The sequence below is a fragment of the Zootoca vivipara genome, chromosome 1 (assembly GCF_965207765.1).
Source record: "Zootoca vivipara chromosome 1, rZooViv2.hap1.1, whole genome shotgun sequence".
NCBI lineage: Eukaryota > Metazoa > Chordata > Lepidosauria > Squamata > Lacertidae > Zootoca > Zootoca vivipara.
Window position 1 is genome coordinate 52,807,088 of NC_142582.1, and position 16,960 is coordinate 52,824,047.

General features: G+C 44.3%; 3 protein-coding genes across 3 annotated transcripts; all 3 read right to left on the reverse strand.

Annotated features, from left to right (window-relative positions):
- Window positions 1–1,127: 1,127 nt before the first annotated feature.
- On the reverse strand, window positions 1,128–2,072 carry LOC148687562 (olfactory receptor 5F1-like). The gene has a single exon (XM_060277530.2). It carries the CDS (start codon window positions 2,070–2,072, stop codon window positions 1,128–1,130), a length of 945 nt encoding a protein of 314 aa, XP_060133513.2.
- Window positions 2,073–5,550: 3,478 nt separating this feature from the next.
- Window positions 5,551–6,495, reverse strand: LOC148687563 (olfactory receptor 5F1-like). The gene has a single exon (XM_088656621.1). It carries the CDS (start codon window positions 6,493–6,495, stop codon window positions 5,551–5,553), a length of 945 nt encoding a protein of 314 aa, XP_088512747.1.
- A 7,460-nt stretch (window positions 6,496–13,955) lies between these two features.
- LOC118090016 (olfactory receptor 5AP2-like) lies at window positions 13,956–14,891 on the reverse strand. The gene has a single exon (XM_088663934.1). It carries the CDS (start codon window positions 14,889–14,891, stop codon window positions 13,956–13,958), a length of 936 nt encoding a protein of 311 aa, XP_088520060.1.
- Window positions 14,892–16,960: the final 2,069 nt, after the last annotated feature.

Genomic DNA, 16,960 nt, shown 5'->3' on the forward strand with positions numbered 1-16,960 from the left:
TTTTTTTATCAGGGAACTTAATCTCCAAGGAATAAGAAAGATCCAGAGACTCAGAAGTTTTCATTTCCATTTTATTGGACCAGCTAACAGGTAGACCATTAACTGACAAATCTTTATTGATTGAGCTTGCAAGCAACACAGACCACATTTCCAAGGCAAGGATAAACTCAGCCCAGCTGCTTCTTCACATACAGTAGTATAAACTCCTTCCATATCCCTCTAGCCCTGCAGATAAATGCTTGTACTACCACGTGAGGTATGAAACCAACCACCCTAGTTCTTCAGATTCTTTTAGAAATGTATATTCTAACTTTCTGAATATAAGAGCACTTCTGCATACCCAGTTGAGAAAAGTCTGTGTACTTCCTCCAAGATCATTAAAATGGCCAACCAAGATCGCTTCTGTCCTACCTTGATTACATTTCAATTGATTTTATTCCAAAAGTAGAAAAAGTTTAGAATTTGCAGTGCCTCCCCAGGATTGAAGTGTGGAAGCAATAAGTAAGAGCTGGGCATTGTGATGACATTCCACCACCAAACTACAGGTGACGTCTTCAGGTGGATGTCAAAAGCATGGGCGACAGGATACAACCATTCAGTGCCTACCTGTCAAAGGTCACATTTTAGGGAGACCGTACCCAGCACCACCTTGTATTTCAGGAAGTAGCTGAACCACACAGAACAATGTTCTTTGTTCCTTCCCCTTATGGTCCAGAAGGATTTATGCCTGGTGTGGATGAAGGAAATCAGAGTCCAAAGGAATCTGGAGGACCCCAGGTTTCCCACCCATTTTAGGCTAATTTGGGAACACATGCATTCAGCTCTACCACCATTTTTGCATTGCTCCTTTCTTGCAAATGTTGAGGGCCTCTTTTTGGGAGTGTTTTCTAATAGCTCAGTGCTCATTGTATCAGGGTGAATACTTGACTCTCAACTCCAAATACAATGGGGATCCATATGTTCTCTAAAATGTTCAAAAATATGGCAAAGAACCTAGACAGTTCTGTTGGATTACAGATCTGTTTAAATGAAGAACATGCTTAAGTACTTTACATAACCAGGCTAGAGTACTTGAATAAAATCTAGGGTGCAATCTAATTAATTTGACAGTCTGTAGATATAATATTTCATAGTAAATGTGAAAATGCATTCTTCTCCATCACTCTCTTCAATGCCTCCTTTACCTCCTTGTTCCTCAGACTGTAAATTAAGGGGTTGAGCATTGGGATGACAAAGGAATAGAACAATGACACAACTTTATTCTGATCCTCTGAATAGTTGGAACTAGGTTGTAAGTAAACATATGCAGTAGTTCCATAGAATATGATCACAGCAATCAGGTGGGAGATGCAGGTGGAAAGGGCTTTCTTGCGGCCCTTGGCTGACTTCATCTGGAGCACCGTGAAAAGGATGTACAGGTAAGAACTCAGGATTATCAAGAGAGAGCATAACATATTGATTCCAGCACAAATGGAGACTAGTGCTTCAGCTATGGATGTATCAGAACATGAGAGCTTGAATAGTGGGGGGATATCACAGAAGAAATGGTTGATTTCATTAGACTGGCAAAAAGACAAAGTACCTACCAAAGTGGTATGAATGATTGAGTTCAAGAAGCCGGCTGTGAAGGCTCCGCCAGCCATCTTGACGCATCGGGTGTGTGACATGATTGATATGTACAACAAAGGGTTGCAGATGGCCACGTAGCGGTCATAAGCCATCAGCCCAAAAAGAATGCATTCGGTACTTACCAGAGCAACAAAGAAATACACTTGGATGAGGCAACCCAGGAAAGAAATGGTTCTCCTCTCTGATAGCAAAGTTCTTAAGGCTTTGGGTGTGATGTTGGAGGAATAGCAAAAATCTAAGAAAGCCAGATTACTGAGGAAAAAGTACATGGGGGTGTGAAGCTGAGAGTCCATTCTGATGAGCAAAATCATCCCTAGGTTGCCCACCACAGTGATAACATAGATTAGCAGCAACAATGTGAAGATGGGAATCTTCAGTTCTGGTACATCTGCAAATCCCACAAAGATAAATTCAGACACAACACTGGTATTTTCAGTGGACATTTTTGTAGCTGATTTATTCCTGCTATTTTTATTTTGAATGAACAGCAATCTTCATATGATTTCAGTTGGAGGAGAGAATGGATTCAGCTGGGAAGAGTGCTAATATACCTTCAGTAGTCATAACCAAAAAAGTCTGGCTGTACTATGTAATGGGCATTTCTTGAGTTGTCAATATCTACAGATTGCTTGTGTGCCTTAGGTTATAGAGCATGATTTTTCTTTTCTTCTCAATCTGCAAATACAAAATAAAACAAGCCTTTTCTGTCTGGATTTTCACTGTTTGAAAAATGGCAACCCTATGTCACAGAGCTCCACTGTACACGGGCACAGATGCAGAAATTCCCTGTTCATTGGCTGATTAGAAATGGAGATTCTCAGCATTGGTTGTGGGTTTGAGGGAAAACCCCTCAGCAAATTATATGTAATTAGTTAAACATTTTTTAATGTGAGTGCTGTGCTACTACACTATAAGATGATTAATTTCCCTAACTCTCTGAATGATATGGTCATAAAGCATTCCGCATAATCCAAAATTACAAAAAGCTAATTAAAAACAGTAAATATACTACAAAATAACAAGTAAAATAAGATGACTTCAAAGTCCGGGCTTTCCATTTAAGGCCAAAATTGCTCTAGAGAAGAAACTGTTCCTGAGACGGCTCGTTCTTGCCTGCATAGTTCTATATCTCCATCCCGATGGCAGGAGCTGAAAGAAATGGTGACCAGGGTGCGTTGGATCTCTTGATATATCTAGTGCTTTTCTATGGCACCTGGTGGTGTAAATTAAATAGAGAGATAGGGGGCAGGTCTGAATAAGATAATGAGTCTGTGCATGACACCAGTATATGTCGATGGCTGAGGGACTGCAGTTATCAGTGACGTTCTGGATTTTGGGGGTCCTGCCTGGATAAGGCCCTTAGACCCTTCCAGTTATTGGGGTCCTGTACCCAGTGAGGGTTGGAATCTAACAGAGGAGATAGCTGAACTAGTCAGAGAAGTTTCTTTGCATTTCAATAACTTTAGCTGACCCCTTAAATGTTCTCTTTGGCATCCAAAAAGAATGAGTTAGGCTTCCAATAGGTGGTGGTGCCTTCCAGACTAATAAGTGGGCCTTTCATCCGCTTGCACACGTCTAGCTGCTAGATAGGAAAACAATAGCCTGGTGGATGGGTGTGAACTGAGCTGGAAGCAGGCTGGAAGCTGGAGAAACAGAGACATGCTTGAACTGTGCTATATCCAAAGCTGGGACTAATAGAGAAACAAGATCTGTTGGGGTGTTTATGCTGTGAGCCACTCCATCCTATGCTCAGGTTGTATATATATATACTGTGTGTGTCTAAATGAAACTAGATATCTTAAATGCAACACAGTCTTCGCTCAGCTTCATTCCAAGAAAACATACCCTGAAAAAGTGCTGGATTCCCTAAAATCTCCCACCACTTGGAGATTGGGGTGACATGGAAGAGTATTAAGAATTCTTTGGAGGATGATTCCATCTGATACCTTCACTGTAGGGCTCCCATTTCACATATATACACTATTCACTATCCTCCCCCCACATCTAACATTCTAACTACTCAAATACTCCATTCACACATCAAGCAGTACTCATCCATCCCTAAAAACACACATCCCGTTCTCTCATGCACACACTCTTTCATATATATGTGTGTGTGTGCCACACACAGAGAAAGTATATACACACACATACACACAAAGCCACCATTCATATCCCCAGTCATAAGCACTGTAAAGGGGCTATAATGAGAGAACACCTGTAACTTGATGGGATCAGAAACTACCTACCTGTATGACTACGAAGAAAGTCACTTGACAGTGGAAGTGCCCCCCCCAACCTTCAGAAGTGTTTTCTTTCTGTGACTCACTGATTCAGCAACAATGTACATTTAAGTCCTCAATAAAGTTATCGTCCTAGTAAGCAAAGAGTGTGTGACTGAATTCATTCAGGGTCAGGCCTACCCCATCAGCTGAGGTAAGCAAAAGAACGATATCATTCTGCCACTATGTCTTAAATTCCTTTTGCAAGTATTCATATGGGAACAAACACTTTTATACTAATTGGAGCATACATTTTTTTTCTCAGGGAACTTAATCTCCAAGGAATAAGAAAGATCCAGAGACTCAGAAGTTTTCATTTCCATTTTATTGGACCAGCTAACAGGTAGACCATTAACTGACAAATCTTTATTGATTGAGCTTGCAAGCAACACAGACCACATTTCCAAGGCAAGGATAAACTCAGCCCAGCTGCTTCTTCACATACAGTAGTATAAACTCCTTCCATATCCCTCTAGCCCTGCAGATAAATGCTTGTACTACCACGTGAGGTATGAAACCAACCACCCTAGTTCTTCAGATTCTTTTAGAAATGTATATTCTAACTTTCTGAATATAAGAGCACTTCTGCATACCCAGTTGAGAAAAGTCTGTGTACTTCCTCCAAGATCATTAAAATGGCCAACCAAGATCGCTTCTGTCCTACCTTGATTACATTTCAATTGATTTTATTCCAAAAGTAGAAAAAGTTTAGAATTTGCAGTGCCTCCCCAGGATTGAAGTGTGGAAGCAATAAGTAAGAGCTGGGTGTCATCAGCATTGTGATGACATTCCACCACCAAACTACAGGTGACGTCTTCAGGTGGATGTCAAAAGCATGGGCGACAGGATACAACCATTCAGTGCCTACCTGTCAAAGGTCACATTTTAGGGAGACCGTACCCAGCACCACCTTGTATTTCAGGAAGTAGCTGAACCACACAGAACAATGTTCTTTGTTCCTTCCCCTTATGGTCCAGAAGGATTTATGCCTGGTGTGGATGAAGGAAATCAGAGTCCAAAGGAATCTGGAGGACCCCAGGTTTCCCACCCATTTTAGGCTAATTTGGGAACACATGCATTCAGCTCTACCACCATTTTTGCATTGCTCCTTTCTTGCAAATGTTGAGGGCCTCTTTTTGGGAGTGTTTTCTACTAGCTCAATGCTCATTGTATCAGGGTGAATACTTGACTCTCAACTCCAAATACATTGGGGATCCATATGTTCTCTAAAATGTTCAAAAATATGGCAAAGAACCTCAACAGTTCTGTTGGATTACAGATATGTTAAGAAGAGTTTGAAGAAGAGTTTGGATTTGCTATCCCGCTTTATCACTACCCGAAGGAGTCTCAAAGTGGCTAACAATCTCCTTTCCCTTCCTCCCCCACAACAGACACCCTGTGAGGTGAGTGGAGCTGAGAAACTTCAGAGAAGTGTGAGTAGCCCAAGGTCACCCAGCAGCTGCATGTGGAGGAGCAGAGACGCAAACCTGGTTCCCCAGATTACGAGTCTGCCGCTCTTAACCACTACACCACACTAAAATGAAGAACATGCTTAAGTACTTTACATTACAAGGCTAGAGCACTTGAATAAAATCTAGGGTGCAATCTAATTAATTTGACAGTCTGTAGATATAATATTTCATAGTAAATGTGAAAATGCATTCTTCTCCATCACTCTCTTCAATGCCTCCTTCACCTCCTTGTTCCTCAGACTGTAAATTAAGGGGTTGAGCATTGGGATGACAAAGGAATAGAACATTGACACGACTTTATTCTGATCCTCTGAATAGTTGGAACTAGGTTGTAAGTAAACATATGTAGTAGTTCCATAGAATATGATCACAGCAATCAGGTGGGAGATGCAGGTGGAAAAGGCTTTCTTGCGGCCCTTGGCTGACTTCATCTGCAGCACCGTGAAAAGTATGTACAGGTAAGAACTCAGGATTATCAAGAGGGAGCCTAACATATTGATTCCAGCACAAATGAAAACTAGTGCTTCAGCTATGGATGTATCAGAACATGAGAGCTTGAGTAGTGGGGGGATTTCACAGAAGAAATGGTTGATTTCATTAGACTCGCAAAAAGACAAAGTACCTACCAAAGAGGTATGAATGATTGAGTTTAAGAAGCCAGCTGTGAAGGCTCCGCCAGCCATCTTGACGCATCGGGTGTGTGACATGATTGATGTGTACAACAAAGGGTTGCAGATGGCCACGTAGCGGTCATAAGCCATCAGCCCAAAAAGCATGATTTCTGTACTTACCAGAGCAACAAAGAAATACAGTTGGATGAGGCAACCCAGGAAAGAAATAGTTCTCCTCTCTGATAGCAAAGTTCTTAAGGCTTTGGGGGTGATGTTGGAGGAATAGCAAAAATCTAAGAAAGCCAGATTACTGAGGAAAAAGTACATGGGGGTGTGAAGCTGAGAGTCCATTCTGATCAGCAAAATCATCCCTAGGTTGCCCACCACAGTGATAACATAGATTAGCAGCAACAATGTGAAGATGGGAATCTTCAGTTCTGGTACATCTGCAAATCCCACAAAGATAAATTCTGACACAACACTGGTATTTTCAGTAGACATTTTTGTAGCTGATTTATTCCTGCTATTTTTATTTTGAATGAACAGCAATCTTCATATGATTTCAGTTGGGGAAGGAAGTGAAGTCTGCAGAGTAGTGTGCTGCCTATTTTGGTATCTTGTTCTGTGAAGAGGTCATTTGACTTCTCCACCCCCTTGCCAGATACTAAGGGGACAGAGGCAGTTAGAGATAGAGTGCACAGATATACCTTCAGAAGTCATAACCCAAAATGTCAGCACGTATCACTGTACTTAGTAATGAGTATTTCTGTGATTACCAATTCGTACAGACTGCTTGTGTGCCGCAGTTTGTAGAGCATGAATTTCTTCTTTATCCTCAATCTGCAAATATATATATAAAAAAACACATTATCATAATGCCTAGGGATATTACAAAGAATGTTGTTGTTTAGTCGTTTAGTCGTGTCCGACTCTTGGTGACCCCCATGGACCAGAGCACGCCAGGCAGTCCTGTCTTCCACTGCCTCCCGCAGTTTATATTACGAAGAATAGTTATATAATTTAACAATAATAATAATAATAATAATTTATTATTTATACCCCGCCCATCTGGCCGGGTTCCCCCAGCCACTCTGGGCGGCTTCCAACAAAACAGAAATTCTAAAATACTGAAATCCATCAAACATTAAAAGCTTCCCTAAATAGGGCTGCCTTGAGATGCCTTCTAAAGGTCTGGTAGTTGTTGTTCTCTTTGACCTCTAGTGGGAGGGCATTCCACAGGGTGGGTGCCACTACCGAGAAGGCCCTCTGCCTGGTTCCCTGTAACTTGGCTTCTCGTAGTGAGGGAACTGCCAGAAGGCCCTCGGAGCTGGACCTCAGTGTCCGGGCAGAACGATGGGGGTGGAGACGCTCCTTCAGGTATACCGGACCGAGGCCGTTTAGGGCTTTAAAGGTCAACACCAACACTTTGAATTGTGCTCGGAAACGTACTGGGAGCCAATGTAGGTCTTTCAGGACCGGTGTTATGTGGTCTCGGCGGCCGCTCCCAGTCACCAGTCTAGCTGCCGCATTCTGGATTAGTTGTAGTTTCCGGGTCACCTTCAAAGGTAGCCCCACGTAGAGCGCATTGCAGTAGTCCAAGCGGGAGATAACTAGAGCATGCACCACTCTGGAGAGACAGTCAGTGGGCAGGTAGGGACTCAGCCTGCGTACCAGATGGAGCTGATAAACAGCTGCCTTGGACACCGAGTTGACCTGTGCCTCCATGGACAGCTGTGAGTCTAAAATGACTCCCAGGCTGCGCACCTGGTCTTTCAGGGGCACAGTTACCCCATTCAGGACCAGGGAGTCCTCCACACCCGCCCGCCTCCTGTCCCCCACAAACAGTACTTCTGTCTTGTCAGGATTCAATCTCAATCTGTTAGCCGCCATCCATCCTCCAACCGCCTCCAAGCACTCACACAGGACCTTCACCGCCTTCACTGGTTCTGATTTAAAAGAGAGGTAGAGCTGGGTATCATCAGCATACTGATGGACACCCAGCCCAAACCCCCTGATGATCTCTCCCAGCGGCTGCATATAGATGTTAAAAAGCATGGGGGAGAGGACAGAACCCTGAGGCACCCCACAAGTGAGAGCCCAGGGGTCTGAACACTCATCCCCCACCACCACTTTCTGAACACAGCCCAGGAGGAAGGAGCGGAACCACTGCATGACAGTGCCCCCAGCTCCCAAGCCCTCTAGACGGTCCAGAAGGATGTTATGGTCGATGGTGTCAAAGGCCGCTGAGAGATCCAGCAGAACAAGGAAACAGCTCTTACCTTTGTCCCTAGCCCGCCGGAGATCATCGACCAGTGCGACCAAGGCAGTTTCAGTCCCATGATGAGGCCTGAATCCTGACTGGAAGGGATCCAAATGGTCCGCTTCTTCCAGGCGTGCCTGGAGTTGTTCAGCAACCACTCGCTCAATCACCTTGCCCAAGAATGGAAGATTTGAGACTGGGCGATAGTTGGCCATATTGGCCGGATCTAAAGATGGTTTTTTAAGAAGCGGTTTAATAACCGCCTCTTTCAGCAGGTCTGGGAAGGCTCCCTCATGGAGAGAAGCATTTACCAGCCCGCGAAGCCCATCGCCCAGCCCTTCCCGGCTAGCTTTTATAAGCCAGGATGGGCAAGGATCAAGGAGACAGGTGGTTGGTTTCACTCGTCCAAGCAGCCTGTCCACATCCTCGGAGGTAACAGATTGAAATTGATCCCACAAAACTTGACTAGACAGGACTCTAGCACTCCCCCGCCCCGGCCCTGCTCCCACGGTGGAGTCTACCTCTTCCCGAATCTGAGCGACTTTATCTGCAAAAAACTTTGCAAAATCATTGCAGGAGATCATGTGGCCCATACTGGGCCCGGATGGAGCAGGTGGTTCCGCTAAATTGCGAACCACCTGGAAGAGTCTCCTGCTGCTGTTTTCTGCAGATGCGATGGAGACGGTGAAGAAGGTCCTCTTCGCCGTCGCCATTGCCACTTGGTAGGCTCGAAGTTGAGCTCTAGCCCGTGTCCGGTCTGATTCAAAATGAGTTTTCCGCCACCGGCGCTCTAGCCGTCTCAATGACTGTTTCATCACCCTCAGCGCCGGGGAAAACCACGGGGCTGTCCGGGCTCCATGCAATCTGAGAGGGCGCTTCGGAGCCAGACAGTCAATAGCGCTGGTTAACTCCGCATTCCAGCGGGCCACCAGGGAATCAGCTGAAAGGCCATCGACATGGGATAAAGCATCCCCTACCACTCTCTGGAAGCCAATTGGATCCATTAAGTAGCGGGGGCGGACCATCCGAATCGGTCCCACCTCCCTGCAGAGGGGAAGGGTTGCGGAGAAGTCCAGTTGCACCAGAAAGTGATCTGACCATGGCACTTCTTTTGTTTCGCTTTTACTTAATGTCAGATCACCAACATCCATAGAGGTAAACACCAAGTCCAAGGCATGTCCGCGGCTATGAGTTGGGCCAGACTTATTCAGGGACAGCCCCATGGTGGCCATGCTTTCCACGAAGTCCCGAGCGGCTCCTTGTAAGGTCGTGTCGGCATGGATGTTAAAATCCCCTAAGACAACCAAGCTAGGTGTCTCCAGGAGCACATCCGACACGACCTGAAGCAGCTAATGTTACTTCCCATAGTTCATTAGCTAAATAAATTCCAAATAAATTTTAGGGGGGAAATTTTTTCTTCATTTGCACTAATATCTAGCTTTGTGGATATGCATCTTTTTAAAAATCATTTTCATATTAGATCATTTAATATGCAACTATTCTCTTTTAAAAATGCTTTGAAGCTACAATCCTATGCCTTATTTCTTTGAAGTAAGCCCCAATGCATTCAGTGGGTGTTGCTTCAGGGTAAACAGGCATCAGATTGTGGTATGGATTTAAGTCAGGCACCCCCAAACTTCGGCCCTCCAGATGTTTTGGACTACAATTCCCATCATCCCTGAACACTGGTCCTGTTAGCTAGGGATCATGGGAGTTGTAGGCCAAAACATCTGGAGGGCCGCAATTTGGGGATGCCTGATTTAAGTCAATGTTTTAAGAATTACACAGCTATATATTTTAGTGTTTTATACTATGATTCTCACGCTGGTCCAGGATGTCCTAAGCAGGCATGAAATTCTGCCAGTCTCACTGAGTTAAGATCCAGCAAGTTTGAGGGGAAGGTGCCATGGGAGAGGTCAGGGTCTGCTCCTTTTATGCTTCTGATACCCCATTCACAAGTATTCATCTCCCCCTAAACACAAACACCATTCTCTCATGTACACATCCTTTCATATACATATACCCCGTTTCTCCGAAAATTAGACGTAGCCATAAAATAAGCCATAGCAGGATTTTTAAGCATGCAAGGAATAATAAGCCATACCCCGAAAATAAGACATAGTGATACGTGCAGCAGCAACGCCGGCTGCAGCAGGAGGAAGAGGAGGAGGCCTGCCGGCTTGGCGCCCGGAACCGGCTGCTGCTGCAGCGCCAACAAAGTGCCCAGCAGCTCCACGGCGAGCCAGCGGGACCCAGAAGCAGCAGCAGCACCACGCCATGCGGAGCCCCGAGCCAGCAGGACCAACAGCAGCAGCTGGTTTCTTCACCTATTATCAGTACCAGTAGTGAAGTGGGTATCTCACCCCCCCCCCATGGCTAAACGGTTTTTAATTTCTGTATTTTATATTCTTTCACCACTTTGACACAACACTTTGGACAGGGGACTTGCTAGGCTGTTCACCAGGCTCCAGGGGGATCCTATCCTTGTAGGTTAAACTATTGGGATTGGAACTAAATTACCCCCCCCTCCCCAAAAAACTTGCCATTGCATTTGAATTTCCTTTGTGTTTAATAAGACACCCCCTGAAAATAAGCCATAGTGTGTTTTTTGAGGAAAAATAAATATAAGACAGTGTCTTATTTTCGGAGAAACACGGTATACACACAGACCCCCACAAATACACTCAGCCACCATTCCTATCCCCAGTCATACGCACTGTCCAAGGGCAGTAAGATAAGATATCTTTATTGTCATTGTCCCCTTGCGGGAACAACGAAATTACTCGGTTGCTACATCCACTTAGATAAAGCATTCCGCATAATCCAAAATTACAAAACCTAAGTAAGGAGACAACTCATCTGATCTGTTGTGACCATGTGCTACCTACCTACCTTAATGACTGTGAAGAAAGTTCCTTGACAGTGGAAGCGCCTCGCTGTCTGCTGTTTGTTGATTTTATCGTAATGTAAATAAGTCCTCGAGAAAGTAAAATTATCACAGCAACTATAGAGTGTGCTGCTGATCTCACTGAGGACAGACGGCCAGTCAGCTGAGGTTGGCAAAAGAGCTATATCTTTCTTCCACTGTGCCTTAAATTCCTTTTGGCTTTAAATTCCTTTTGCATGTATTCATATGGGAACAAACACTGTTATACTAATTGGAAAGATATTCTGTTTACTAATTCGAGGGACTTGATCTCAGAGGAGTAAGAAAGACCCAGAGATGCAGGAGTTGTCATTTCCATATTACTGAACCAGCTAGAAGATAGACCATGAGGCAACTCCTTATCAATAGCCACAACTTTATTGATCAGGTTTACAAGCAACACAGACCATATTTCCAAGGCAGGGATCAATCATTCAACATTATATCAGGATAAGTGCCAGGACCAAGGATGGTATCACTTTCAGGGTTAGTAGGCTCCATACAGATAACTGAGCTCCGCAGCTTCCCCACATTAGATGAGAGACGGGATGGAAACCTTCAGTGCTTCCTTGTCAAGGGACACAGTTTAAAGCCACAGCTCCCCAGCACCATTTTGGGGGAACATATATTCCAGGAAGAACTTCAATTACATGAAATGTTTTTTCTCAGAACCATATTATGCTCATTGTCTTGAGGGGAACAGTCCAGAGTCTTCTCCAAAAATAAAAACAATTCATATGATCTCTAAAATTATACATAATATGATTGGAAGCATGGATACTTCTGTTAGATTACTGATATGTTTAAATGAAGAACATGCTTAAGTACTTTACATAACAAGGCTTGAGCACTTGAATGAAATATATGGTGCAATCTAACTGAGAGGCAGAAGAAAGAATTCATCCTCAGCTAGTGGACCTATTTACCTAAAAGTACTACCCAGAGCTTCATGTTGATAAATTAGCTTACTGAATGCTGACATAGCATAGTGGCTGAGTGACTGGGTTAGAAATCAGGAACTCCCCTTCAGGAATACATTTCTACCATCATCTCACTAGGTCTGGGGTGAGGAACTGGAGCTGCCCAGTGGGCTTCATTCTCATCTCCCCCATCCCCCATGGGCCAAGCTTGACAGGAAGGTGGTGTCCATGTGTCAATCACACAGTGTCAGGACAACTAGGTGACTGTCAGGACTTACTGCTGTAAACAAAGCCATGGAAGGTCTGATTTTCAGCTGACTAGGTAGACTTATGCAAGCTGCTCTCCCTCAGTCCACAATGTGGGTTAATAATACCAATTTACCTTACTGGGATTTTGTATAAAGGTAAAGGTACCCCTGACCATTAGGTCCAGTCGCAAACGACTCTGGGGTTGCAGAGTTCATCTCGCTTTACTGACCGAGGGAGCTGGCGTTTGTCCGCAGACAGCTTCCGGGTCATGTGGCCAGCATGACTAAGGTGCTTCTGGCAAACCAGAGCAGCACACGGAAACGCCGTTTACGTTCCCGCCAGAGCAGTACCTATTTATCTACTTGCACTTTTGGCATGCTTTTGAACTGCTAGGTTGGCAGGAGCTGGGACCGAACAACGGGAGCTCACCCCGTCGTGGGAATTTGAACCCCCAACCTTCTGATTGGCAAAAAACCTTCTGATTACAGCAAAGCAACACATAAAAAGTGCATTGAACATGTCCTTCATTTATATAACATGCTCTGTATATGCAATTTTCTTTTGTTATACTGGCGTTTGTCCTTAAGGTTAACCTGAGTATGAGACTTAATACTGAAGGTGGGCTCCTTACAACTTTGATGCTCATCCCGAAAGGCAGAGGTTATCATTAACTACACAATAGCCTAAAGATGGGAAGGAGCAACAGCTCATTAATTGCCTGCTTCACATAGCACTGTGAAGCCTGACTGGTGTGATTTAATCCATTTTAATCTGTTGAAGTAAATTGTACAGGACTACAGTAAAAGCATTCCAGTGCAATTACTCTGGGAACCTTAATTGTAGAAAAGGCAGTAAAGGTCAAACTCACTTACCGGTATGTGAAACACACTATCAGAAAAAAGAAGCAGACTGCTCTCCCCATCATACCAAAGGCCTTACACAGCTCATATTTGTCCTTTCAGTTTGTGACATCAGCAGCAGACTCTCAAAAGAAACAGAGCAGAGTTGGGCATGTGGTTCAAATGTCCACTCAAATGTGGATTTCCCCCCTTCTGCTTCCTCTTTGCACAGAGGAGACATCTAACTTTATCAAAAAGTATAAAACACCAATGTATTGCATATCATGCAAGTGGAATAGATGGTTCTGTACAATGCAAGCCAACAAAAATCGCAGAGATTCCTGTACCAAGTCAAGAACAGGGCAGGAACGTATTTCTTAAAGAGAGCAGCATTCCCAGCATATTACATGATGGCAGATCTCCTGTGGGCATTCCCCACTTGTGGACCACCTGAGGCTCTATAGATGTTGCTGGACTCCAACTCCCATTAGCCCTAGCCAATATGGTTCATGGTCAAAGACAATGGGAGCTGGAGTCCAGCAACATTTGGAGGCTCACAGCTTCCCCACCTCTGCCCTGAGACTACCAGACATTTGGTTAGCCACGCTGCCTGGCTCTTGCATCAGAAAAAAATGTACGTCCCCCCCATAGCTGCCAAGTTTTCCCTTTTCTCGTGAGGAAGCCTATTCAGCATAAGGGAAAATCCCTGTAAAAAAGGGATAACTTGGCAGCTATGGTCCCCCCTCTATCTTACTGTGCAGTTTTAGTCACCAAGAAAGGAATCTGCCTCTCACTTTTCTGAGGGCATCTTTCACCTCCTTGTTCCTCATGCTGTAGATGAGAGGGTTCAACATGGGGATTGTAACTGAGTATAGAACAGAAACCACCTTGTCCCGATCTAGGGAATAGCTTGAGCTGGGCCGTGAATACATGAAGAGGGAACTCCCATAGTACAAAGTAACAGAGGCCAAATGGGAGGCACAGGTGGAGAAGGCTTTGTGCCTCCCTCCCGTTGTCTGGATCCTCAGGATAGTGGTGAGGACAGACAAGTACGATGCTAGAATGATAAGAGTGGTGACTATGATGTTGAAGCCAACAACCGCAAAAAGCAGCATCTCATTGAAATGTGTGTCTGAGCAGGCCAGAGTTAGGAGTGGAGGCCCATCACAGAAAAAATGGTTGATCTTACGAGAACGGCAGAATGGCAGGCGAAAGATGGAAATGGTGTGTGTGGCTGAGCTAATCACTCCAGCAGCGTACGCCCCAGCCACTAGCCCTGTGCAAAGCTTATGAGACATCACAACCGCATATAGCAGAGGGTTACAAACGGCAACGTAACGGTCATAGGCCATGGCAGCCAGCAGGTAGCACTCAGTGGTAGCACAAGCTGCAAAGAAGAAGAGCTGAATGGTGCATCCGGAGAAAGAAATGGATTTGCTGTCTGCTAAAGAATTCATCAAGGTCTTGGGGACAATTGTAGTAGAATAGCACACATCTAAGAAGGAAAGATGGCTAAGGAAAAAGTACATGGGTGTGTGGAGCCGGTGGTCCATCCTGATTAACACAATCATGCCAAGATTCCCAGCCACAGTGAAAATATAAATGGCAAAGAAGAGCACAAAGCACAAAACCTGGAGCTCATGCTGATCTGTAAATCCTAAAAGGATGAAGTCTGTTCCCGAGGAGCCATTTCCCTCATACATTCCTTCAATGCTGCTCTCGGATGCCAGTCTTTGTCTGTCTCTGACACTTGATGGCATTGGAGCTGAAAGAAAAAAATATATTTTATTTTAGTTGGCTGCTAATGCTGTAAAAGTCTACAAGGATATTGGTCAACTCCTTTGTGTCCAAGCTTGTAATCATCTCCAACTCATCTTCTTCCTTCTCCTATATCTAAGCCATTTCCAAATCCTGCCATTCTTTTCAATATTTCAAATCCTACCTTTTCTCTACATCTCCTGGCAAAACCTTTAGCCATGTCTTTGACACCCCTTAGTTTGAGTATTAAAACATATATTTACTGGTTAATATATACATTAAACTTTTGGCAGAAAAAAACCACATCAATTTAGAATGTTTCTGATTTGCATTCTATTTCCATCTCTTTAAATATCTTCACTGCTATTTTATGCTACATGTTTTTAATTGCTACACTTGAGCCTTCTCACCATTCATATCCAAATGCACAAATATCACCATCAACCAATATATCATCATATACATATAAAACATTTGGAACAAGTTATTTCTAAGGAAGGAAATAAGATCAGAATTTTAACTTTTAATGGTTAAGAGGCATCAAAATGGCTCCTCTGCAAGCTCTCAACGTTGTTTCATTGCATGTATGAAACTACGAGTCACTGGAAAGACTTGTTTCTCTCCCCAAGAGTGCCTATACCATGGCCTCACCCCAAGGGCACAATGATTCTGAATTTGTTTGTTTCTTTTTCAAGTTGTTTCTGCACTCGGGCTTTGTTTTTCTGTGGTAGATTGGGAGATGGAAGCACAGGAGGATTTTTGTCTTAGGGGAAAATCTCCTTGAAACTATCCAGAACTTAATTCATTAGTTCATATTACAGCCCTGCATCTTTGCACTCAGGTCCTGGTATTAGGTCATTGGTGTAGCATGTCATACACAAGACTGCTGTGGTGCCACATATTATTCCTATCTATGTCCTACATGGAAGAATAAGGTGTCCTTGAGGATGAGCTGCCACATAAACAAGTTTAATTAATTATTTTTATGAGCTTAACTTTTCATCCATTGGTATGAGGAGCTCCTTAAGACTGCAACTTAGGCTGTGTTCAGACTCCCATTTACTGTGTACTCAACTGCATTTCCAGTGCTGGACATGTTCACACGACATAACCCAAAATACACATGTATCTAGTACTTTCTTATACAATACTACTATTTGATGCCTTGTTTCTCAAACCATCTTCACACCAATTGGAGTCCTTAAGCCATCCTAATTTGTTTGCTAAAGTGCTCTGTGAAGCACTTTGCCCTCCATTTAAATGCAGCTGCAGCATGGTTTAAGAGAGGAGTGGAGATTTTGCCCTCCCTGCATGCCACTTCGTAGGGCTGGGGGCAGATAACCAGGTATAGCACCACTCTGGCTTTCCACACAATTACAGCTGTGTGCAGTGGAATGCCTAAATAGAGCTATACAAGCCCAACAACGTGGCTCAAGTCACAGCCTGTTATTTCCCAGCTTTCACTCTCTCACACTGAAGGCAGCCAAAGTTTAATTCAGTTCTGACATTTATTCACATGAGCTGCAGCTTGCCTATGCTGTACAGTAATACCTCCGCGAATGTCCGCCTTGTCTAGAGTCCATTCCAGCAAATGTCCACGGCAAACCCAGAAGTACCGGAACAGATTACTTCCAGGTTTGCTGCTCGTGCATGCGCAGAAGTGCTAAATCGCTCTTCGCGCATGCACAAAGGCGCAAACCGTTCCGCGTGCATGCGCAGACACGGTGCTTTGCCCTGCGTCCTTTTCAGCTAGAAACTGGGGCTGCAAAACTAGGTATGGCTGTACTTCACTTTACAGTCGTACCTTGGATCCCAGACGCCTTGTGAGTTGAACGTTTTGGCTCCTGAGCACTGCAAACCCGGAAGTGAGTGTTCCAGTCTGCGAACGTTCTTTGGAACCCAAATGTCCGATGGGGCTTCTGCAGCTTCTGATTGGCCGCAGGAGTTTCATGCAGCCAATCAGTTTCCGAACGTTTTGGAAGTCGAACGGACTTCTGGAACGGATTCTGTTCGA